Source organism: Dromaius novaehollandiae, chromosome 5, assembly GCF_036370855.1.
Source record: "Dromaius novaehollandiae isolate bDroNov1 chromosome 5, bDroNov1.hap1, whole genome shotgun sequence".
Taxonomy (NCBI): Eukaryota; Metazoa; Chordata; class Aves; order Casuariiformes; family Dromaiidae; genus Dromaius; species Dromaius novaehollandiae.
The window spans coordinates 17,134,316-17,160,925 of record NC_088102.1 but is presented as its reverse complement, the minus strand read 5'-3'; the positions used below and the strand labels follow the sequence as shown (position 1 = coordinate 17,160,925).

Below are 26,610 nucleotides of genomic sequence, written 5' to 3'. Positions count from 1 at the left end.
ATCTCAAGTGGAATCCTGAGAAGGCACAGGAGAAAATGAAAAGGAGCAATTTAAAGCTCTGATTCTGGTCAGAGTAAAACAACTAGGGCCTAAACCGTCTCCTATTTACACCAAAATAATTTCAATGAAGTAAAACGAAAGCAGCTGCAGGTATAAAATGAGTGTAGATTAGGAGGAAATACTCAGGTTTAGCAACCTTAAAGGTGTTCTTTAGGATTAAAAATCAACTTTAAAAAGCAGTATTCAGATGGAATAGTTTAATACTGTGAAGAGAGATCACTTAAAGTATTCAAGTTTATTACCTGAAAAAACAAGATTATATTCCATATTAGTCCAAGTACCAGAGAGGAATTTCCATCTGCTATTTCTGCTGCATCGATGCTAACAAGTTTTACCTGTAGAAGAGATCATAGATAATTCAGAGAAACAGTGTAAATGCAAAAAATTCACTGGCTTGTACTGAGACTGTAGGATGTGTCCAGAATACTTCTGCCAAAGAGCAGTCAGTCCAAAAGCTTACGTTAATGGTAATTTGCCCAGGTCACAGCCCATTCTGCTCACTGAACTCTAATCTTAAGCCTTTAGCATGATCTGTGGAACAGGAGTGACCCCCTTTCTGCATCCTCAAGAGCAGAAATGCATTTCCTCCAGATACGGAACAAGATGGTGCCCCCTCCAGTGGATCCTATTCTTAAAACGTAGAGGGCAGAGCTATGCCTCCTGTCTTCATCTAGCCTAAGGCACCAGAACATTGCAAAATTTGGACAGGTTGTACAGAATACAGATAAACTCTGAGAAGAGAACACGACTTGAAGTCACTTCTCATAAAAATTAAAATCCTAGTAATATCTGCCTAGTTCTGTTTTGTTACGCATCTCCTTTCTCCTTGCTTATCTCACTTTACACAGCTTGTCACAGCGCTCTGATGAGATCAGTTAGCAAAGGATAGGTTTGCCTAATCCAAGCAGATTCTAGAGTTTCCCACACTGAGCTTTCTTTCACATGATAACACCAGAATGTTATTCACTTAGACAACACAGACTTGTTTTTGGCCAAGGTCATGGTGGAGGGAGAAAGCAAGGAAGTTGTCAATATTGCAAATGACACCCAGACTGAGGTAAAGCCTAGTATACAGGCTATCTGTCGCTTAGAAATTCTGTACATGATGAATCACTCAGCAGTGCTTTGCCCTGCTGCCCCAATTCCACAGAAGTGCATATTGACAGGTTCCACCCACTGTGGTTTAATATCTAACTCTGAAGCTCTTGGCAGCCAAGGCATTTTGCCAGCAATTCATTGCCACCTTTCACTAACTGGTTTGGTCAAACTGGAATGAAAAAAAAAAAGAGCAAAATAACCTTTTATCTAGTGGTTTGCAGAACAATTTTCAGTCTTAGCAAGAAGGCACCTCTAGCTGTTGTACTTCAAGGTTCAGCTTTTCTTACTAGTTCCAAAATATTTGGCTGAGGAAACCTTTAAGACTGACTGCATTTTAATAGCAGTTTGTCCAAGGTGGGGAGCAAATGACATTTAATATTAGGCTGTTCTCAATGTCAACTCTATTCTCTCACTGCTGCTTACATTTGTCAGTACATCCCAGTAAAGATAACCTATTAGATACTGGCTGCTTACTCTTAAGGAACCAAAAAACTTATTAAAAAGTAGTTGTTTTAGCACTACCAATTAAAAGGCTGACTGTCCAAGGAGAGCTCCTCCCGCCTGGCCCATGTGTGAAGAGGTTCCAGACAGTGACCTGGCGAGGTCCTGGCAAACACACAGGCTCGTAACACCCAAGAGCAGCTGCTCTACAGTGTATTGATCAACAGAAAGGAAAAAAAAAACTCATCTGCCAGTGTGTCCTAACTGGATTTGGGTGGAAAGCATCAACAGGGAAACTGTTAAGAAATCTGAGAACTTATAAATTATTTCTCAATAATTTTAGCTGGATATGCAGAGCTATGCTTTTAGGAGCAGATCAGCCCCCACTTGTGGATTTTCCAAAAGGCAACTACTCTTTAAAAGATACTCTTTAAAAAGACTATTTGTTTTAAAAGCTGTCATTTTCTGTTTATGTATGACATAAAAACACACACACGCACAACAGAAGTTTTTATTAGCTTTTGTTATCTATCTGATACTATTTGTTACTCCTGTCTACAGAGCAGAGGTCACGAGATGATTCTTTTACAGGTAAACATAAAGGAGTACTATCATTTAAAAGGACATGCCCTAACTCCATATTAATTTGGCCTGTCCCAGGCCTATGGCTTCTGGGTGCACTGCCACTGGAAGATACTGGTGGTAATGCTGACTGAATGACAAGGCATTTTCTGATGTTCTTGTCTCCTGAGCTGAAATTTAGTGCACATGGAACTCATGCATTTATTTTTTAAATCTACAGAGCTTTAGCCAAGTCTCTGTCCAACCACTCCATATTTAGAAGGATATTTCTTCTTACAAGTCAAAGCAGTCATTAGTATTCATATGAGAGCAGAATAAATAGTCAGAAATTAACCTTGAAGAGAGGATTCCCAAGCAGGAAATTAGCAGCAACAGGAATGGCTGAGAAACCAGCCAGGGGAACTAAACAGTGTATTTCAATAGCAGCTGGCAAAGCTGCTGTCACTTCCCAGCTCAGAAAAGAGGAGAAGCAAGACTGTATTTCAGATTCTAGATCAAAGGAGAAGTTTCAGTATAGCAAGAGTATGTGGTCCTTTGTAGGGCACAGTCCAATATTAGTTTTCTCATTCTGAAAGATCTGGGTATACCATGTAAAGGAGTCACGTCATATGGCTGGAACTTATCTTGACACTATTACTTTTCATCTTTCTTTAAGAGCAGAGGCCTTTCAAGACACAGGACACATCCATAATGCTTTGGAAGAAAGTTCTAGTGGGAGAAATAGATAAGGATTGAATCATTTCAAGCTATGGGCTGTGATCTTGCTTTGTCACTTACAACTGTGTCAGTTTTTAGGAAGTGTTCTTCAGTCAGTGATGTTGCAGTACTGCCGCACTGACTATGAGGAAAATTATATCCTTATAAGGTTTTGATTCCAGAAATTACGCATTTATGTCATTTTCTGAGATTTAATTTTCTCTTGCCTTTGACTCATGCTCAGCTGCTGCAGCAGTTTACCAGATATACACGTGATCTGTAATACTGAAAATACCTCTAATGAAAGGAAGAAAAGTAATTTACCTTTGAAGAAACTGAAGTCATGCCACTGAGACCCAGTTCCATAAAGATTACTTGCATTTCTTTTTATTTTCTTTTAATACTGGGTTCCTGATCCTTTAATCCTGTTGAACTTTTACATTATAAACTGAACATATAATCCTTGTTTTTTAGGCTCTGTAGGTGTTCTCTTTGTGCATTTTTATGTGGCTTTTCAGCCTTGCTGTTAAGGTAACAACTTAAGGTCACAACTTCTTTCAGACAGTACATTCCTCTTGTGTATATGCTGTGCGTTAAGCTAGTTAATTATATTTGCAAAATATATTGAGAGAAGAAATTAAAACCAGGCTTTGGAAATACTCACGTTACTGTCCTCCAAGAACTTAAGTGCTTTGGCTATGTTGTTCAAACGAAAAATGCGATGGGTTGAAGATTTGTATTCATGCATCTATAAAAAATAAGAGAAATACTGTTTTTACAAATGTTAGAATTATTCACCACGTCACATAAAGCTTAAAAAAATACAAACACAGAGCCAAAAGAAAAGCTGAAAAAAGTCTGTCTATATAAAAATATTGCCATCTTTTCTGAGCAGTGAAGTGCCTCAACTGCATGACCTGCCCTGGCTGTAGCAGAACAGGGTTAGCAACCAATTTCCCTGCTCTCCAGATGCTATCACTCTCTTGGATCTGCCAGCTTGATTAATCATGTAATCACTCCCCAACCACGTTCAGTCACAGGATCAAACTTAGCTGAAAATTTATAATAATAGATTTTTTTTGGGTCTTGAATTAAATTAAACGATCCTAATGAGGAAGCATGAGCAGTTTTGCTAGCAGATACAGGAAAGTGGGAGGCAGAAACCTTCGCTTTGGCAGAGATGATGCAGAATTGTTGCATGCCTGTCTCCCTGCAAATCCACTTTGGCACAGTTTTTCTCCTTGCTATGTAGAAACACCTAACTGCCAGTGCAGTAAGTTTGGCTAGCTGACCTTCCCTCCTTCCTTGCCCTCCTCCTTGACCGTCCAGTTCGTAAACCAGAGTTTGCCATGATGTGTCTCCCCTTCTAATTCCTTTCCAGCCTGGCTCCCAATGCCAGTCTGTGTGAATGCACACAGAGGTACTGCTGCTTCTGCCACAGCTTCCTCAGACTGCATTAATATTAAAAAATACGTGGTTCTGAATGCATGACCACATTCAGTGGGTATTCGAGTTGCAGTGTGCAGACAGTTCAGTCACTGTGGAGCATCAACAGTTATTTACAAGTGCATCTGCAGTGGTGAGAGGGTTGCAGAGCAAGTCTCTCCTCTTACCCAAAAAGAAGTGTGGTACCCACAAAGAAGGGAGTATTTGCTGACAAAGTTAAAGCAGAAAGAAAATATTTAAGTCAACTGTAAATGGTCACGTATACTTGCATCAGATGTTTCCATTTCTGGCCTGTGGAATTTTACACAGCTCTTATGAAGAAAGATGGAGAAGAAAAGATTCTGGTATGTACAACTGTGCCCTTCCAACTTAGACCATACCAGTAAGATTACAGAAGTCTAAGCCAAGATACCAGAACTAAACTAACAACTACACAAAACAAAATCACCAAGCATCAGCAAACCTATTAAGTATTGTAATTATCTTAGATAAAATAGAAATACAATTAAAAATATATATTAAATATAATTAAAATATAAACATTAAAAATAATACAACAAAACCCATTTAAAAATGACAACAAAATAATTGTTTTAAAAATTAATACAACAAAACTCAGCAAATTTAAATAAAAAATAATACAACATTAAAGAATAATACAACAAAACCCAGCAAATTTATTCTTCCTTGGTAAAGTGACATGCATGATCCCCCAGTGAAGTATGTGAGCATTAATATGTTAAACCTTAAAAAAATGGAAGAGGTAGAAGCATTTACATAGATCACACACTGGTTTCACCTTCTTGTTATATATTTCCTTGGAGATCTAAGTTGCAGCTCAGGACATGAGACTACAACATAAGGAAATCACAGTGGAATTGCTGAAATGCTTATTATGTCCAAGATGCTGGACCAATTTCTCCTTTGTTCCTTCCATGTCCATATCTTGTTGCCTGTAACACACAGAGCTCCATATTCATGCATGTTTCTCCCTGTTATATACATACCAGCTTTTGTCCTGACAGGACTTCCAGTAAAGCCATCAAGATTTTGCCATCTTGTATATCAATAAATAAATCTTTCACTTTCAGAGGAGGTTTGCACTGTGAAGAAAAGAAATCAGGTAGCCTTTAAAATAGCATTCCTTGGTAAGTCGCCATTATTTCAAAGAGTAAGAAGGAGAATTTTACAAGACAGAGATACTAGAAATGAATCTTAAGCTGCAGGAAGAAAGGGCCCACTTTTCTTCACATCAGTAGCAATTTTGTCCTAGGTATGACTAAGCTGAAACTGAGATATGAGTACTCATGTAACTGAGATCACACAGGGAGTTATTCCAGACTTTACATTGCAGAATCTCATCTGAAAGACCTTGGCTAGGTACTGAGCACGCAAGGGTTGGGTACTGATCCCTCAGACTAGGACAACTCCAGCAGATAGAAATCCCACTTTATGCGGAAAGGAACAAGACTGAAATCAAGCCGGCCACAATATTCTATTTCCTCTGTAAAGTTTCTGGTGGTCTAGTATTTTTAAAGTACTTTAAATGGCAGCTTCTTACATTGTGGCTCTCTCTTCTCAGCAAACTCCTCCAAATGAAACCATCTCCTCACTTCACAGAGGGGTCTGATGATGTGTGCACTGTGAGGCACACAGCCAAGTTAGCTTAGCCCTTAGGGGTAGTCCCAGATGCAGGAATTACTTTCTGTTCAGGTCACTCACTCATGTGTCTCTAAAGAGCCAAGACCTTTTGTCTTTAGTTGGGCAATGCACTACTGTTCGACTAAGCGCAGCTTCTGGCAACCTGGGACTACACATTTTTGTTATTAGTCTTGCAGCTAGCCAAGAGTACTAAACAATACTCCATAGTGAAAGAAAAAAAAAAAAGCCCCGCTTATTTAAAGATTAGTAATCTATCTCAAAGACTCCAAACCCAACCTTTTCTATTCTTTTTTAACTTAAGAACCACCAGAACTTGCAAGATGCAGACTACTCACAACTATCCCACAACCAGCAGAGCCAGCTCCTCTCAGAAGAAGACCCAAATGGGATGGTCTGTTCCAAAAGGAGACACACCATACCACAAAATGTTTCTGAAGGAGTACAGGAAGAACACTTCACTTCTGCCTTTTCAAGAAAGAAGCAACTCTGCAAGAAGTGCTTCTTTGAGGATAAAAGCAGAAGCCAACTTCCTCAGTGGGTATCCTTGGGGAATCTCCTGTGATTAGAAAGAGCTTTAGCAATGCTCTCATTATCTACATGGATGCATTTACTGTGACACTTCCAGCAAATACAGTAACATTATCAGCAGATTTTTACCCTTTCTTCAAAAAAGCGTTTTTCTGTATTGCATCAGAGAGGAAAAAATATATATGTGCGTCCCAGAGAAAACAGTCCACACGCCTACAAAGTCTCTAAGACTTCACATGCTTGGCATGGCAGAATTAACAGCATCCTGCAGCCTTTTTCATGATCTAATTCCTTTTGTAAATTAAAGGCCTTTTTCACAGTCATACATTTGCCAACCCTTTTCGACAGCTTTCAAAATTGCAGTTAGTTTAAGGCTCTAGAGCCTGGTTCATGAAGGATCACATAACACTTTCTTCATTCTGAGAGACCTTTGGGAGCAATTGCTAGTCAAAACATTACCAAATAGCTTTATTCTCATTTTCCAATGAGATTTAAGAGGATCCTTTCATTCCTTCAACAACAGACACTGCAGAATAGTGGACTGAAACAGCTATATATGTGATGCCTTTCTTCTGAAAGCCCTTTGCTTTACCATGTCTGATATGCAGTCACTTCCCAAGAAGTGCAGGAGCTAGACTGAGAATCAACTTGTAGCCCAAACTTAGTCCCAATTTGTACTTCATGAAATTTAGCCACAGATATTAAAGGCATTCTGAAGCCAAAACTCCAGTCCAAGTTCTGTACGTTGGTCTCATGCCTTGACCCTGCACTAAGCAATGCTACTGTGTCAGCAGTACTAACAATTTTTTTCTGCAATCCTCTCATCCTCATCAGCTGGACAGCCCTTCTCTGGATGGCAGACTATTCGTGTGAGTTAGTACTTACCTACTGTCAATAGGAATAGTAAAAATTAGGTTCAGTAGTCATATTATGGTGTGATACAGGAGAGATTAAGAAATAATTTAGTCTTAAAAGTATGGTGGGAAGTCTAAAAATTAGTTCTGTAACGTAGCTGGATATGTTAAGATCTTATTATACAGGCCCCAGAAAAATGAATGACAAAGAATTATTTTTTCCCATCTGGAGATCTGGGACTGAGCCAGGGTCTGAAGAATTGTTCATCTTTGGTCGTGATGCTTCTAATGCTAGAACTTCCAGTCCAGGGAATAACACAGTTATCATCACCTTAGAGCAACCTGAACCACATTTGATCTTTTGTGGGTAAATTCTATAGCCTCATGATAACACCCAGTAGCATTAGGTACGTATGTATATCTGAAATGAACAAAAACCAGCCAAGCATTCATTCCACCTGAAAAGCAACTTTTATTACCCAGAAACCTGCTTGCAGCTTCCCCTTGTTCTCCTCCAAACCTCCACATATGCATACCAGTCGGCTTTGATTCCAAACTCCAACTCTGTTGATTTCAAAAGGCATTAACTGCAGTCTGTCTATTGTTGTGTCCTTGTACCCGACTATCAAGACCATTTGTCAGTCTTACCTTTCCCAAATGTAGGTTTATCCATCTGGTAAAGGTCCTCTTCTGTACATTTTCCCGTTCCACTAGAAATAACAGAAACAAAAAAACAGCACTTAAGTTTCCAGGAGAGGTGAAGCTTATTGCAAATTTCAAAAACTCATGCACAAAAAGCCAGGATTCATGAGAGCCCTGTGAATAAAGCAAGTGTATTCCATCTAGATCAGGAGACAGAAGGTTGAGCCATGGTGTTTTGTTCCATTTTTTCGCCCAGACATGACCTATCCATTTGCAGATACATTTTAAAGTATGTTGAAAAAAATCTCTCTTAGGTTTGCAATTTTCAATGTAGCATTTTAAAGGTGAACATTTATGTGTGCACAGCTCTCCAGTGATGTTGTACTCTAAGCAAGCAGTTTAACCCTTGTATGTCCATTTATAGGACTACTGTCCTGACACCCTCACGCGAACTGGGCTCGTGTGGATTCCAATGTATTTACACGCACGCACCGTGAAACAGGAGCACATTAGTCAACATGACAATTTTGCCTTCTTGCCTCTGAATGGAAAAGTTTCCCCAGATCTTCCCCATCTTCTAACTAGTGCATTTTAAACCAAAATTCCCAGTCCGTACATCAAAGAATCATTTCATTTACATTGCAATAAGACAAGGAGCGCTTGTTCCTTGCCAGAAGTGCTGTACGCTAGGTGCTGTACAAATAACTCTTGTGCCAGCTGAAGAGTTTTTAATCACATGTGCCATTTCCTGAATCCATTTCCATAGTGAACTAGAGCAAAAGTGCAAGAGGAATCATATTTCTGACCAACTTTCATTTACCTTCTAATATAAAAGAGTAACACATACATTTAATATAAATGAAGTAGACTGAAGAAGTAATATTTCACTTTAGAGACAATTATTCTCAAGTGGTTCTCAAACTTCACTTGAATTAAGAAAATCTGGCAATTTATGAACAAAAACCATTAAAACTAGTTACATGCTGTATTTCAATTTACTCAAAGAACATATCAAATATATTTTAAAACCATTTTGTGTTTCTTCAGCCATAAGAAATAGCTAACCTATCTACTTGGGAAATCACATTCTGTAAAAATCTGGCTTGTTTTTATTGGTCAGGCTAATTATAGGCTAAGTAGTCACTTCCGTAAATCAAATTTTAATATTGTTCTTTTTGATCATTTTAACTAAAGGGTCAGCAGCCTCTAATCATATATATAAAATTGTTTTCCTTATTTCAATGTATTGGAATAGAACTTTCAGCATGAATTACATCTGTCACTGACAGCCATTCAGGCCTCTTAAGTCCCTTTATTCCTGTAAAACCTGATTTTATGTAAGATTGGATTAAAAAAAAAGTCATTACCCTTTAAGTGCTTTCGAAAACATGGAAAATGCCAAACTAATTATTGCTGTTGGCTTTTCTTTTCAAATATTTTAGAAGAATGTGCACAGATTTGAAACAGCTCTCCACAAATAAAACTGTAAATTACATTAGGGCTCCAGAATATCAGTAAAATAACCACAGCATTTACTACCTACAAATCTCAAAATACAATAAACTAAGAGTTGCGTTACATCTTTTGAGGGCTTCCCTTCCTTCAGCAGCCTGACCCCAGAACCGGCTTTTCGCGCACTTGCGCACACACATCTGTCTGGTGCAAGTGCTATGCGTCACACAGAGCGAAGGCCGCAACTTCGACAATTGATCCGTTTTAAAATTAACCTTTGAGGGTGGGTGGAAGTTAATGTTAAGCTAGATCTACTCCCAGATACACTTCTTTTTGTTTAAATACATGTACTGGTGCAAAGGAGAAGGCAGAACGGGAGCTGGAACGATCAGCGGAAGAACGGGCCACCTCTTTCTCATGCCACCTCTTTCTTACCGCTAGTCTGAAACATTCAGGAACTGCTCGGATGGGCAGGGCTAGGTTTCAGGGAGGACCAGAGGTCTTGTAAAATGGGCTGGCTATACAAATTTCCAGCGTGGACCAAAACCAAAGAGAAAACACAGAAGGGTACACACAAACAAAATAAATGTTTTCTAACGTCAACAGAGGCTTGGTTTCAGTGAGGGCCTATTTCTCACCAATCCCTTTGGCAATCTTAAATTTCAGGGTAAATAAGGATATGAGAGAGAGAGCTGTGTTTATTTACAGATTACCCACAAAACTGAGCACATATTGGCTCTTAATTTTGCTGCAGAAATTCTGCCATCAATGCAAATTAGAGTTGCACATACACCTGAGAGGGTGGGCAAGCCAGGCTGCTATTGCTGCTTCAGGAAGGGCACGCATCAAAAAGACCCCAGACACGTTCAGGAAAGCACAGGCATATACACACAGTTTTCTCGCACTATTCAGTGAACATTTCTACAGCAAACAAACTCTTCCAGGTAAGAACAATGACCTAGAGCAGACACTATGTGATTCTGTAATAGTCTAAAGCAATAGTAACTGGATGGGGAGGAGAAAGGGGGAGGAAATGTGTTTATAAAAATCCCTAAGGCAGACAAACCCCTAATGCAGTCCATATGCTTGACTGGAGAGTTAATGGGAAAAGTGCAGCACAGGTATTTATTGATGTGTACCTTTAACTGTTATTCTTCTCTAGCTTTGTGGACCTCCCAGTTTTGGTATAGCCTCTCTTCTCCACAACCTTTTCATTTGTGAGGATTGTAGAGACTCTATAAACTTTATACGGTTTCTATAAATTAAATGGAATCTTTTTTTCTCCTTCGCACCTACTATTGTGTAAAAGTGAAGAAAATCATTCAAGTCCAAAGTTCCTACCCTATTGTATATAGCTTACTGAAACTGCACTGGGTTTACTGGGCAGCTAGAGAGCAATAACACCATTATAAAATAGTAATTACACACACCATATGGCTGGCCTGCAGACAAATCCAGTGCATTATGCTGGAAAAGAAGGATGCCTGCTGCGAGGGTTGAATTCAAAGATGTAACGCAAGAAGGTAGTAGAAAGTTAGAAACTGCCATTTTGGTTAAGCTCAGCTCAGTCTTTGACATAGAGACAATTAAAAATAAAAAGAGAAATTTTGATCACCACACAGAAGCTGGGCCTTCAGTACTCTTCCAGTGGTCTCAAATGCAACATGGTCTCAGGTGCTGCAAGGGCACAGTATTTATATCAAAGTACACGGGAACAGCACAGGTATTAGCTGCAATAATTTAGAGGGGAAGAAAACCCTACTGGGGGAAAAAGTGTGCTGGTAGGCTGATGAGCCTACTGTAGCCTGTGCACATCTCTGCCCCACTGCGGTATCCTAGAGGACAACAGAATTTGGTTCGGTCACAATACATGTACCCGAGTCAGTTCGCAAATAAGGAGTCACAAAGATACATATTCTGGTCTGTCAAATCTTCCAGGAAAGGAAACTGACCTCTCACAGAATAAAAATAAGCTAGTTTAAAGACCACTTGGACAAATTCCAGGCTAAGCAATAAAAGTAAGTTCAGCTACGTCCCTTCATGGCACTACTTCCTTCCCTACCAGCCAAAAATTGCTCCGGCATTCACTTCTATGCCACTTCTTCCTCCTTCACATCTCTCCTCAAATGCCATTTTTGTTGCAATACTGCAAGAAGCCTATTTCCCAACAGCCTCTACATTCAACAACAAATTGAAGATGGCAAATATTGATTTGCTTTTAAATAGTGTTTATTCTGCTGTTGTAGAACCGGTTATGAATAATCCTCCAAGACACACCACCACAGGGCTGGGCATATTGAGGAACTACGAAAAGTGGAAACTGATTTGAGTGGAGCACTTGTATGCATGTAATTGCATAGCTTCAGAAAACTGCTTGATTTGCATGCATGGAGATTACTCCCAAAGCAAAGGAGAAGGTCACTTAAATTTGCCTCCACAGCTATTAGCATTTCAGCTGGGATATCATTTGCAGATGAAGTTAAAACCTTCATAACAGGCTAAGCTAGCTTTTAGATTCACTTACAACTTCCCTTCAAGACATTTCCTTAATTACTAGTTTTATAACATGAACAAAAGTCAGCTTCCTAGTTTCTACATTATAACCTCTATATAAGATACACATTATTAACATTAGGTGAGTTTTCAAGAGGGAAATGGCGGTATTGGCCACCTAAATGTGAAAGAGGGTGCTCTGCCTGCCCTTGACTACAGAAGCAGTAACTTGCCAGGAGAATCATGCCACATCTGCTGCATCAGTAACCACTGGCCACCACAGAATGAACTTACATCCTTTATGGCTCTGGAGGTCGAGTCTGGGCATCTGCCAAGGTCTTAGACCAGGAGAAATTAGCACTTCTCATTAAACAACAACAACAAAAATATGGGCAAATATACCATATTTAAATACCTCACTGGCTAGCCTTACTCCAAAATGGAACATGTGGTTCAGACACCCGCAATCTTGGAAAAGGGAATGCAAGTTCCTCTACTTCCCCCTTCCTTACCTCAACAGCTCAACTCGCACAGTCAAGCGATCAGTCTCTAATGAACAGCAGTCTCCTTTTGAACCACCCAAACTCCAGGTCACTAAATAAAATGAGAACTGGATATTAAATTGGGCTTCACAGTGTGCCTAACCTGTGACTCAGCTTAGGTATTTATGATTACATCATGGTATCAAGTTTGAATACTATTTTCTCTGTAAATTTAATGTTCATGAAGGAAGCCAGACTGACATCTTTAAAAATCAATTTTATCTAAAATTGGACATTTGCTGCCCACAGTATTCTAAGCCTCCATGTCCTACTATGGCTCAAACACTGCAGGGTGTTTCCAGACAGGAAAGCCCATCTTTTTCTTTCTTTCTTTTCTTTTCTTCCTAACACATAATAATGAGGCTACCAGCAATATTGTTAGCTGAGAATTGCCATAGTTTTTGTTTTAATTAGGTGCATACAAAGACACGGACTGATGGCACTGAATAGCCAAGTTGAATTACTATCAAACTACCAAAAAAGGTGATGTCTGACTCAGCTCTGCATCTAATAAGCTTTCGTATACAGAGCAGCTGAGACACATGAATCCTCGTATGCTATTCTACCATTTTTGCCTATGTAGATGTAAGTAATTGCATAAGTCATCTGGGCAAATAAGGGCCATGACTTTATTTACAATAAACAGTGTGATGTTAGATATAGGATGTTGATGTTAGATAATAACATATCATCACATCTATAAAGAAGCATGGATCCTTGTCCAGGAGAGCTTTTAGTGTTCAAATTCAATACATGGGACAAAGGTCACGTGCAAAAGGGAGAAGGAGGAGGGCAGACAAAAGACAGGGGATGTGCAAGAAGTAACAAATCCTACATGGGGAGGGCAATAAGAGGTGAGAGAAAAAGAGAGAGAGAGAGAGAAAGGGAGGCTGAGTAGGAGAAAGCAACTCATGGCAAAATAAATGGGGAGTTTAAGATGAAATGTGTAAAGTAGGGCAGGAAGAAGTTCAATTAACTTTCTACCTATGACTGGTTCACGTTAAACACTTTGAACTATGTACCCTCTGAGACTTAATTTCTAATATATATTTTTGTAAGTTGCTGAAAAAATAGCTTATAGTATGACATAAGACAACATGTAGGAAAACACATGCCTCTCACATCTATATGGTGGAGTCCAGCTATAGTAGTCAGTAAGCTTACGAGAAAAGCTTCATATTTGTAGGAGTGTGAATTTTAATGGCATAATCAAAGCATAAAGAATAATTTTATCCAAATAGCCCACAAAAGTCATTTTATAAGCTTCTGAATTCCTGGGAATTGTGTATTTTCCTTGTGTGTAAGAAACCCCCAAACAGCTTAAAGGATTAATATAAATTTTTTTTCTGATCTATATAGGAGTTAGAGACTTTGTTGTGTACCATATGCCAATTTGATGTAATTTGGAGCACATGAAATATTAAATCTTAAAAACTCTGTTTTTCTAAAGGAAACATTAACTACACTATATAACACAGAGACTGCTCTCAAGTTACCTCCTATGAAATAGGGCCTGTAAGCTTTCCAGATGAAGTTGTTAAGTTAATTGTTTGTTGAAACTGACTCATTTATTAGGGTCCTTATTAAATTTCTATGGCAGGTGTTGAAAGCTTGAGGCTTTTTTGTTCCATCAAGGTTGCAGAGTCTGAGTCTTACCGGTTCAAAACTCTTTAAAATTCGGGTTGGCACTGCAGAATACAAACATTACCAGATCTCAGGCATTAGATTTTCATTAGCTGCAGTTAAACAGGCTTCTTTTAGAGTTCAATTTCTGGTTACAGCAAAATATTTACTGCTACAATTGGTATATCTCGGTGGTAGGATTACACACACTGACCAAATACTGGAGGATGAATATGAGATTCTTGAAAAACTCTTAGTAGCTCAATCCTCACAATGTCTGAGACAGATGTTCTTCTTACCAAAATATTACTTGGATTAATTTACTTGTAAGCTCCACTATGCTCTGGAAGAAAAATCCCATATGAAATATCACTATTAGAGATGACCAAAATAGCTTCCAGTGAGAGGGATTTATTTTCCCCCATGAAAAGTAATTTGGTAGTGACAGATGGTAAAGATTCCCCTCCTCATACCCTTCAACCACAATGTAAACATCTCTGTTTTGAAGATTCTCTCTAAGCATGGAAAGTGTTATTGAACAGATTAACAGATTTTCTCATTTACATAGCAGGAATGTTCTTATTAAACAGAACTTGACATTTGCCAAAAAGAGATGCAATTCTGTTCTAAACATTTTGAATGAAACGGACAGCAGTGCTTCCTGGGAATGTGACCGGACTCAACGGAGTAGTAAATAGGTTAAATTCAATGGCTTTGGAAATGTTGATCTAAGAAGCGATTTAAGCATTGATCAGGACTTCTCCAGTTGTGCACACCACCTTTTGTTGTGGTGTATTACACGCGGCACAGGGAGCTCTACACCTCCTTTTGTGCAAGAAGACAGACAGGATTTGCTGTTACCAGCAATGGCCATATAGGAGCATTGCACATTTAGAAAGACTTGATCTGAGAGTTTCTTCTAGCCTAGAGTTCACTGTGTTCCAATGTTTTCTGCTGTACGAGTATTGTTTTTTACAAATGGTTCATCTCCTGGGATTACTGATGTTTCTTTGGGGTATTTAGGTCCCAAGCTGTGTGGTGGGCTGAATGTCCAACACTCAGTTTAGAGCTTTGACATTGGTCAAGTGATAAATTCTGCTTTAGAGGTCAATGCTTCAACCTCAACCTCTCTTTGAAACTTTTCTACCTAATTGAGTATATCGGGTCTGATTCTCTTTACTTGCTCAAAGATAAATCAGGAGCGCACTTCTGAAAATAACAGGGTTATAGTCACTGCATTCAGCCTGGAACAAGTCAGTCCTGACTCGTTGCTAGTTAGAAGAATGACTCTTGAATCAACTTCGCACAAACGTGATTTTACCAACACTACCACAGCTGTTTCCCTTCCACTGACATGAGGAACACCGGTACTTATACCAATATCTGTACCAATTTTATTCACATCTATATATCACTTCTAAGTGAAGATCTCTGAGCTCATCCCATAGCATCTAAGAAGAGGAGAAAAGAACAACAGCTTCCAGAAGCCATCTTACCTCTGCCAAATAAAGGCAGTAAGTCACAACCAAAGTCCAGTCTGGCTCCATCTCCACTCCTCTGCTTTTTACCAAATAGAACCACAGAATCACAAATTACTTACTTGTTGTGGCAAACCTAGAATGTCTAGACTGTGAAACCTTACTTATTGTTTATGTTTTTTTATTTCCAGAGAAGAAAAAAATCCTTCTGGCTGGATTGTTTTGCTGAGACATCAAAAGCTGAAATGCAACAAGATAGTCTGCTTTACATCAGTTTTGACAACAGTGCTAAAGCCCGAATAATTTGAGTCGAGCGGAAAAACCCAACAAAACCCACACTATGTGTCAGGGATATTTCTTGACATTCAGAGGCAGATGAGAACTAGTGTGTGCCCAGATTCCCACTGCTTCCTATATTTGTCAGTTAATGCTAACAGGCTGGTGATTAGCTGCACTTAAAAACACTGTAACTGAATTTGTGAGTAGAAGGAAGAGAATGCAGGCACAGGAGGCCGGCAATACAGCTAATTTCAAACAGATCTCCAGAGCAGCTGCCTGAAGTGCATTACAGGAGTCAGTCTGGGAAACAACATTTGAGCTCTTGCAATTAATAACCAGTACTTTCAAAGTACTGCAAGATGGAACAGAAGGGCTTGTGAGACAATTGCCAGAGACATATAATCTTGTTTGGAATTTGCCTCTACCTGTGGGAAACCTGGACTTAGAAGACAGTAGTTTCATTTTCTAAAATCAGGTAAGGAAAGGCAACTGCAGACATGGCATGGCAGAGAACTCCTTTTCAGAAGCCATGAAATCAGGAAGAATTGCCTGCTGGAGCTCCAGTGACTTCTGGATTTCTCTTTCCTGTTTTTCCCACTGTTCTCAAACAATCTGGGGACACTACCCAGCTAATTTATGATTCAAACCAAAAAATGCTTATGGTAGCCTTCCAAACAGGAATGCTAGGAAGAGGACCAGAAGTAAAAAAGCAAGCAAAACTCAATCAAACATGTGCAGTACTGCAAAAACAGTATTAAAACCCCAAAGATTAACCCACTCTACAGGCCACCAAAACCTACTGATATACTCAGGAAAGGGAGTAGCCTAGCAGCTCAGACAGATCTCCCTAGTGAAGGAACTACATAATCACAGTGCGGTCTGCATTTCCTCCACTTCTTCCTCCCTTTAATGTCTTTTATCAAAGCCACTAAGCAGCACAGCAGAAGCGGAGTGAGGAGCACAGTGATCAAATGAACACTAGAAACATGCAGAAGTACATGCAACTCTAAGAGCAAAGGTTGAAGAGACTGATGGAGATTAATATTAAACTAGAACAAAATCCTGTGGCTTTGGAGGAATAAGCAGATGCTTTCTCCATTGTGGGCCAGGCATGTGAAAAAAAAAAAAAAGAAAAAACACACACACAGTGAGATTGGAGCTACAGTGTGATATGCTGCATCTCAGAGCACAACAGCAGCCACTCAGCAACTGCAATTTAAAAATGGATGAAGCCAGAGCGTAACCTGCCAGAGTTAGAATAAAAAGGTGAAAAAGCTGAACTACAGTAGAGGTCCATTTTCAGATGCATCATAAAAGGCAAGAACCTAACAGGGACCAGTGGACATGAGTGGCCACTCAACAAAAAGAATTGCTGTTTGTCTTAAAAGACCTTTTAGGAAGCATGCTTCAAGAGAATTGCACCTATTTTTCTAAGAAAAGGATAGCTGCCATAGAAGAAAGCAGTGGGCAGATCAAGGATGCCAGCATGGATGACTCAGCTAAGCCAGCTGTAGCTCGCCCCCAGGAGACTCTGAACTATAGGCCCCTCTCTGACTGTAGCCCAGGCTTCATGGACCACCACAACAGAAAGCCTGGGCCCCTCTGTATGCTGGTGAGCATTGCTTCAGATAGCGTTGGGAATCCTGGGAATTATTATAGATAGCACTATCCAGTTTCCCTGTAAAGAAAATAAGATGAAGTACAACAGGAGACTTCTGCCTCCCTGACTGGAAGAGATTATGTGAAGTAATGTTTAAACTGAGATCAGTAGCAGCCTTTCATTTGCTTCAGCAGGCTTTGAAACCAGGCTATAAAGTGTGAAGATCATTCAGAAATAGCATTGGCAGAGTTTACGCATTAATCAAAACCAGAAGGTGTCAGACAAAACCATACCACCATGGACTGAGCTTGGATTGAGGCCTACTGTAGCGCTTAGGAGCCCAGTTCTTTTTAGCAGTTTCCCAAAATGTGTCAACATAGCCCTTAAGTGATGGAAGCTCTAGATGGAACTCCGTATTTTTAGCTGTACACCTGAAGCCAGGTTTCAGCAAAACTGTCAGACTGAAAACTCAAGAAAAAGAAATTCGTATAGTCGTTCTGTTGCTTTGAAAAATCAAAACTAAAATAGTACCATTCTCTGGTGTTAAAACAAAGCCATTAAAAGACCAGAGCACCATGAAATGCACTGCATGAATCTTCAACACTAACATTGTCATGCCTATGACTCTTTCATTAAACAGTTCATTTGTAATTTCCAGGACAACAGCAACATTTCCACTTCTTTATTTCATTGCAACTGTTTTTCAAAATTCAAATGAGAGCATGGCAGGAACCCTGAAAACTAACTTTCTCCTTCATGTCTCACAAAGAATGTCTGCCCAGGAGGAAAAGCAAACATGCAAAAGAATTTAGGCTTAAGTTCTAAGCAAGTGTTTGTTATGTATGGACATTTTCAGAAACAGAGTTTAGAATTTAGCAGATAGATATTTCTGACATACAGTATTCCTCACAGCAAGACAAGCTTATTTCAAGCAAAAACCTGTTACTACGTAGCCATACTCTGTGTCTGCACAGTAGCTTCAACCCAGCAAGCTCTGTTTCTGTGAACGTTCTCATCAGGCTTTCACCTTCTCAGGCACAAGACATAGCATTCTCTCTCATTACAAATGAGAAAATGGGAGCACCGACAACTTCGGGGACAAGCGTTTTCTCTCTAATTAAGAGAAAATTCAAGCAACTCCAGAATGTCCAGCCCTGAGGGCAGGTCTAATTTGATTTCACAGTGATGAACACTGAAATGTAGAGCCTCGTGGAGGACTGTGAAGGAATAGAAGCAGGGACCCAGAAATGGCCTCACCAGAAGAGGGCCAGCTACTCATTATACAACAAGCCCTTCCTTTAATACACTCAGTGGCATTCCCAAGGCATCACACCTTTCCAAGAGGCGAGCTGAAAAAGAAAGGAAAAAAAAAAGAGGCTTATGGAAAGAACATGTATTCTGTTGCTTTGAACTGTGCTCAACATGCATAACGTTCCCTCCTGAGATGGATTTAAGAGATATACTTCAGAATGGGAAGTACGCCATTTTATTTGCTGTATTAGCTTGTACTAAAAAGAATGCTAATGAGACATTCCAGAGAAAGGTGGGCCTTCACATATATGTCACACACTATAGCACAAGGGGAATAAAGACATTAAAAAATAGGGGGGAGCTTCTGTTGGCAGATCTGTTTTCTGCAGCACTTTGAATGAGTTCTCTCCCTTTTTTTTAAATGCCAAATGATTAAATGATTTTTTTTCCAGCTTCTGGTTGCTTTCAGCCACTTCCCAAGGCTATTAGAGAAATCAAGGGAAGGAACCGTTCAGTCACAGCAGTCTGTGCTTGGAGGAACTTCAGCCGGAGCTGCATCATGCCGAAAGATGGTTTCACATACCCTTTAACCAGCATAGATCAGCTCTGCCACTACGAGGCTTAGCAAACAGTTCGGCCAGCACCGAGAAAGGCATCAAACAGCTTTTTGGCAGCAAGGCTGGCCTACGGTGTACATGAACCCTTGGCCTAAGAGTGCTTATGTGTCTAAACACTACCAGATTAGCTCACCCTCCCTCCCTCCAACATTGCTTTTGTACCCCCTTGCATCTCTCACCTCGAGCCAGGACAGGATTCTGACTACTGTGTGTTCCTCACATTTTTAATCCCTTTGCCACATCAAGCCATGAATATGGTGCAATGGGAATAACGCAGAGCATGAACACTGACAACATTCCTACTTCTGCAGGAGTCAAAAAGTTCTAATCAGTCAGCTCCTGTTCTGCCTCTTTTTTTCACTGTGACAAGCACACCTGCCACTCTCAGCACACAAGACTGCTGGTATGTGCTGCATATAGTTAATGTATAATACATCCACCTTCTTTAGGCTTGCAGATTTTAACAGAGCTGGTATGTATATGCTCTCCAACAGAAAAATCACTATTTGGCCTCCACTGTTGTCCTTGTGGGGGATGTGAGATGGATGGACAAGCGATGGAAGGGGACACTGGGACACTGCTGCTTTCAGGACCGCAAATGTGAGTTCCTTAAAGGAAAAGCAACTTTGCTGGACAATCCAGTAAAATATGAAAAAAGTGCTAAGAAAGCTGCCCTGTGTGCAGCCTCTGGCAGAAATGGGCAAGTCAGCAATACATTCTTATCAACAGCATTGAAATCAGCTAAGATAACGCAAGCATGGACATCCAGTTTGGGGAGACAGAGGATCACAAGACATCTTCACTAAGGCCATGTCTATGCCCAGACCGGTAAGCACCCAGAGGCTTAAAAGCTGTTTTAGTACTATAACAGTTGTCTATTTACAGATGATTTCCAATTCTTATTCAAAAAAAGCATACATTCCTGAATCTCAAAGAGCTGTATTAGAGCCATATTTGAGCCATTATGTCTTCCCTTGGTGCTTTAAGCTGGAAAGTTTTTGCAGATGGCAAGGGTTGCCATGCGTCAGCCAGTGCCCTGCCTTGCTCACAGCATTCAGCCAGTGCTTGGTTTTGACAGGCAGGTTTTAAGGTGAGAAGCTTAACTCTTATGAACCATTTCTACTCTTTACAGCTGTACAAAATGACCTAAGGCAAACCAAACGTTTCAGCAGTCTGAGGCCTGACTCATGGGTTTTGAAAGCCTGAGTCTGTATACCCCAGGTGCCGGTCATTTGGGGGTCGGGGAGAGACATTAAGTATGCCAAGGACTCCGCAGGCCTCCAGTGTGCATGGCAATGAGCTTCATCAAAGCAGTCACACAGGGTACCAGCAAAGTCAGACCAGAGGATTGTGTAATCATAACTAAAACATGATCATACGGTCAATTCCCCTCAGGATGAGAAACACAATAAAATCTTCATAAAGAAAAAAAAATCAGAAACACAAACCGGCTGATTGCAGCCTCTTGCATAGCAACATAGAAACAGTAAGTCTTTAAGCACATGATGCTACCTTGAAATTGAGGCATCATTAAAAAAATAAAAGGACTCTCAATGCCAAACAACACTTAGACTCTACTACAGCATGTTGCTAGGAAAATCATGGATACTGGAATAAGAAATCTATTTTAAAAAAAAATGTAGAACATGGAGAGGAAAAGGCTCAAATAAAGGCTTAAATGGATAAAGGAATCCCTCTCAGACCTTGGGCAAATTTCCATGATCTCTTGCTTCTCATCTTTAACAGGGGAATCATTCATGCTTCAAAAGCATCCTGAAATTAAATCCACAAACATTGCAAAGGCATTCAGATACTTCAGTGAAAACTACACAGTCAGACCCTGATGTGCATAAAGTAAACAATTCATAAGAAGATTTTTGTGATGCACCTATATTACTTACAAGGATCACAATTGCTGTTCCATGAGATCATATCTGTACCCAGCCAGGAGAGGAATGTTAACAGCACTTGATACAATACTCCAATCTTCTGCAGGTTTCTGTTGCAATTGTATAAAGTTAGATCTCAATGCAGAAAATTGTAAAGACTGCAGTACCTTTCACCTACTAACTCCAAAAAATATCGGGGAAAAAAGGGGTAAAAAATTACAACTGAAATTCATCAGCAGACCATTCTTTCCTTGCTCACAAACATGACATTTAAAAGCAAGTCGACAGAAAAGTTGGAAAGGGAATTTTGTTTCATGTAACTTCACTTGGGAGAAGAAAGTGAAACTTTTCATGACTGCCTGGATTCTCTTTTGTTCATTTTCACAATTAATAGTAATGATTACAATTTAGCTGCAAGAATGGCTTTGAAAATATAGCTTCTCTGTTTCAATTTATTTCCACAGCTGCAGAATTACATTATTTAACTCTTCTTTCTTAAGTGGATTTCCTTTGGCTTTGACTCCCATTTAATAAAGTGACAAGTTTACTTGGAAACAGCCTTTGCCATTTCAATGGATTAGTACAGCAAAGCCTAACTTGATTGAAAAATAACCTTACTCCATGTCGCTTTTCTGCCACTCAGCTCACACTACTGACTGCAGCTGTGTCTGGCCAGCAGGCCAGTTGTTTCACTTTTTGTTTGTTTTTAAATGGCCAGCAATAGCAATGCCACTAATATGCATGCTTCATTTTCATGTTTGGGCTAAGTGGGAGCCATGGGACTGGGGAGCAGGTCCTCTGGAGAGGGCTCTTCCTGCTTGGCTGGAGATCAGGGCGTAGCACAGGTGATAAAGGAAAAGCAAGGCAAGCAAGTATGGACCAAAGGCAATAACGCAACTGTTTACAAAAAGAGTTATGCCAGATGAAAAGTATGGGTGGAAATTAAGCTGGAAAAGCTTGTCAGAAAATCCCAAGGAACATAATTTAAACAGGACTTGGTGCTATGCCAACACAACGTACAGCACACCTCTTCTGCGGTCTGAGAGCTGCCTTCTCCCACTCGTCTTGCACCCTGCAACGCTCAGGGCCCCGCTGCGTCCCAGAGAGACTCTTCCTTGACAGTACCCACAACTAAAGACAGGCAGCAGGATTTAGCTTTTATTTGTCCGATAAAACAAGCAGATTTAGTCCATGGTCTGTTTTATTTTAACAGAAATAGTAGTTACTCTGTTCTTCCAACACTAAGCAGTCTGAAAAGGTATAATTTTAAAGCTGTTTTATGGACATGCACATTAACCTTACCTGTGTAAGCAAACAAAGACCCTTTGATACTGATGGGGGGAGAAGCAAGCAACATGGGCCGTGCAAACTCACAAGAGACAAACTGCACCTGCTGTTTCCTACCTTGGCTACAAAACGAAAACTGAAGATAAATGCTGACTTTTTACAAATGCCACTCTTGGCTCATATGTCTCTGTGGAAGAATAACAACCTATTTATTTACTTCTGTGTCCACTGTTCATAGAACACAGGAGCTTAGTTAAAGCTTAGTTAATAATGCCTCACATTTATATACTTTCAGATGACTAATTCTATAAAAGATTAAAAAGTGATAGCTTAGAAGTACAATCACAAGGCAGAGGACATATTTTTGTCACTGATAATGTACAGAGAAGAAAAAGCTTTGGAGTTTCTGAAAAAATAAATTATAATTTACAAAATAACAACAAGAAATACTTCTACCAGTTCATAGTATTTGTAATATAACAGAAACTTCCTTGGTAAAGAACATAGATTTAGCTTATTAAATTGGAGCAAACAGTCTCCTGGAGAATTTGTCTTGTAAGGGAGTTGTCAACTGATTAAGAGATGAAACTTTGTCTGATTTCAGCAACAAGAGCTAATCAAAGGAAAAGCTTTTGGCCAGTATACACTGGTCCCTTTTTTCTCTAGATTTCTGGAAGGTTAGTAAATTAATCCTCACAATTTTAGGGATGAAGGTAAGAAATTACCATTATACTGATTTTAAAAACAAATTACTGTTAATAGACTTGCCTAAAGTTGCACAAAAAGCCAAAGTACATCTTGAGCCCTGTTCTTAAAGTCACACTTTGCATGATATGTAAGAATCTGCTTAGAAAGTGCTCATTTGATTTCAGTTGCAATGCAGTGGACAGATCTTTAAATTCTAGCTGGTGTGGGCCCTTTCCTTAATGAAATCCACTGAGATACTGGACTCCACAATTAAAATAGGTTTTACCATAAAGGTCTGAAACAGATAAATCTGGAGCACAATGTACTTGCTATAAAAAGTAGGGGGGGGGGGGAGTCTTTAAACTTACATTTGTCCCAAGAGTCACATAAAATTTCATGTCTCAGGGTTGTCTTCCAAAGAAACTAATGTTTCCCTGGAAACATGTTTCTAAATACAGTTGCTCTACTCATATCTTGCACTAACAGTTTGTTCTTCAAGTACAGAAACAGGCTGTTCGGTGCTGAGTTTGTACCCCAAAACTTGTCTGCCCTGGTCAAATCTCGTAATTTCTCAGGACCTGTCTATTTTAATAACTCAGACAACAACTTGTGGTCCAGGTTACTTCCAAAATCAATGAATACAAGTCCTAATGCATAGGAGGAGCCCTAATGCATTTTCCTCCTCCGTAGCATAGAAATAGAGATCTCCTACTGCTGAACACTGTTCAAATCTGAGATGCCTGGTGCTTGAGCAGACGCTGCTGGCACTTCAGGAAAGGGACTGTACCCCAATTTAATACTGGGGCACTGGAGCCCCTACCAGTCACTTATAAAAGATCCAGAGGTCCCAGCTATGAAATACATAGACATCCTGAAGAGCTCTGGGGAATCAACAGAGCAAATTCGTGTAGTCACCACAGTACTTGGATACAGAAGGAGTCTCTCCTTGTTTGTGCACTGGAGTTAATCATTTGTCTGTGTCTTCAAGCATGAAGCACACGCACTGCTTGGTGAATACTTCACTGTGAGAGCAAGGGGAGAATAAGAGCCTGCGTATTACCAGCACCCCTTCTGGTTACCTTGCACTGAACTTCTTGCTAATACCACCTACGACTCCCAGCACTGGTCCTGGCATGTTTCCTAACAAGATCTCAAAGCTGCAGTGGGTTTGGCAGTGTTTGCTGTTATGTGTCTCTGCCTGGGAAGGGCTGGCTCTGATAAAAAGTGGGTGGATGCTACCAGCCTTTGACCTGCCTTCTCTATGCTTTGTCAGAAATGAAGGTGCTGAAAGACATCATGCTGGTCTCTGGACTACCTATCTGGCAGATGGACTTTTGGTGACAAAAAATTCTTCTTTCATCCTTTGATGCAAGAGAGGTGGCCAGAGAAAGGATACTGGATCTGAAGAAAGGAAGACTAAGATTTGACAGATTTTTTTTTTCTTTTAGCAAGATCTGTAACATTTTAAGTGGCACTGAGAGAGACTAACTGGTAATTGTCTCTCCCAGCAGAACAACTAGGGAGCATCAAATGAAAACATCAGGAGACAGGTTTAAAAAAAAAACAAAGGGAGGTGTCTCTTCGCAGACAGCGTAGTGGCGTTGTGGAACTGCTCACAAACATGCTGTGGGAGCAAAATGTTTAGCGAGGGTTTACGGGGAGACAAATTCACATGTTTGTATAGCAATCCATGTGCTCATGGGGAGGCAAGAGGTTTGGGCTTGTTTCTGTTTTCTGCTATTGCCAACTCTGTCTAATCTACAATAGAGCTTCCAGCTCTGCATGTAAGCAGGTGACTGATACAAGATACAGACAGAGAGAACAAGTTACATCAACTTACACTCCTTTTTGAATGATTTTGGATGATCTCACCTTAGAGGGGCAGAAACATTACAAAAAGAAAGAAAGAAAGAAAAGAAAAAAGAGAGAGAGAAAGAGAGAGAGAGAGAGAGAGAAAAAAAATGAGGGAGGAAGAGAGGAGGGACCTGAATAAGACAAGCCTGTTGGTTACCCACTCCAAGAGCTTTTCACTCACTTTTAGTGGTAAAAAGTAACACCCCCAGTTAAAGCCAACTGCTTTAACAAATGACTTTATCAATTTAAAATGTATTACCCTATTTGTAAAACAAGTGGCTTTGTTAAACCAAACTGGAAGTTAATAAAACAGCTGTGAAAAATTTCTGCAATGTATATCTTACAGGGTGCAACTATCAGGGAGTCCATGGGTGGGGGAGAAGTGCTGGCCTCCAAAGTTGGACACACAGTGGAAAAACCCCTGCAGTAAGCATGAGAACGAAAGCAAATAAGTAGGTCTCCTGTCACACCCTGATGGCTGCCAGCACCCAGCACTCACCAAGGAAAGTACATTCCACGTGCAAGGGCCTTTCCTTACCCAGAAAGGACTGCCACAATTACTCCCAGAAACAAGTCTAATCCATCAGACTCCAAATCTCTATGGGAAAGCAAAAGCCAGAAAGTCAGAAAAGTGATGCAAAAATGATTCTCAGCTAGGTCACCAAAGGGATTATTTTTAGACTAGAAACAGCCGGATTAGAGTGCAAAGAGCAGTTATTTTCTCTCACCCACATACGGAGCACTATTTCACTGAGGCCATCATCTTCTGGAGATTTATTTCTCCATTCCCTTTACAATTCTGTTTAGTTCAGCCTGCCCCCTAAATTGCCTATCAGGAATCAGAAAATGCCTTATTTGCCCAATTTACAGTCCATGATTTGCCTTGGGCTGAACGGGTTGCATGAACATCCCTCTTCCTCCCCTCTCTTCATCAAGGGAGATTCTTGTACTAAGTGTAGGTGCTCTGTACACCTAGGAGTATGGAGCGTGGTCCTGTTAAAGGTTTCCTAACAATGTAATCCCTTGATGGACAAAGGCCACCATTTTATTTACTTGTTTTAAAAAGGAAATAAAACAGTATCATATGAGTATATTTATAGGAACTTGCAGCTTCTAGGACTGCCAGTACCTACCAGCCAACATGCTGGCCTGTGGCACATAAAAGCACCCTGGTACTTTGGAATAAACCCTGAGCAGAGAAGCTACCAGCCAAATGCTGAGCTAAGAATTTGACTCTGATAAATGCTGCCAACTTGGTGACATATCAGGAGAATGCTCTTTTGATACAAGGCATTGTTGCCTAAGTTCTCACCTGAAAAAAAATGAGTATTTCTTAACTGATATTTTTTCAGGAATTGCACATGGAGCAATAGAGAGAACCCCGCAGATACCAAAAAGGAATCTGGTTCTTACTGAGCGAACAATTCAATCCCCAAGTGCTGCAACTCGCATTCTCACGACACACACCCTGGGTGCACTTCCGAGCATTTTTTCCCACAAAGCCACCTGTTGCCCTCCTGAGGTTATGTTCCCTTCAGTACATCTGCCA

General features: G+C 40.1%; 1 protein-coding gene across 2 annotated transcripts in view; it reads right to left on the bottom strand.

Moving 5' to 3' along the window:
• CLMN (calmin) overlaps positions 1-26,610 on the bottom strand; it is a 78,619-nt gene that overhangs the window by 17,678 nt on the left and 34,331 nt on the right. The window contains exons 2-6 of one of the 2 annotated variants that reach the window (XM_026107674.2): positions 21,246-21,343; positions 8,016-8,077; positions 5,331-5,426; positions 3,542-3,625; positions 303-395 (exon numbers count right to left, since the gene is read on the bottom strand). In XM_026107674.2, the coding sequence (XP_025963459.1) occupies positions 303-395; positions 3,542-3,625; positions 5,331-5,426; positions 8,016-8,077; positions 21,246-21,276 (366 nt within the window). In that variant the 5' untranslated portion in view covers positions 21,277-21,343. The remainder of the gene's footprint in view (positions 1-302; positions 396-3,541; positions 3,626-5,330; positions 5,427-8,015; positions 8,078-21,245; positions 21,344-26,610) is intronic. The other variant, XM_064512121.1, reaches the window with a different exon arrangement.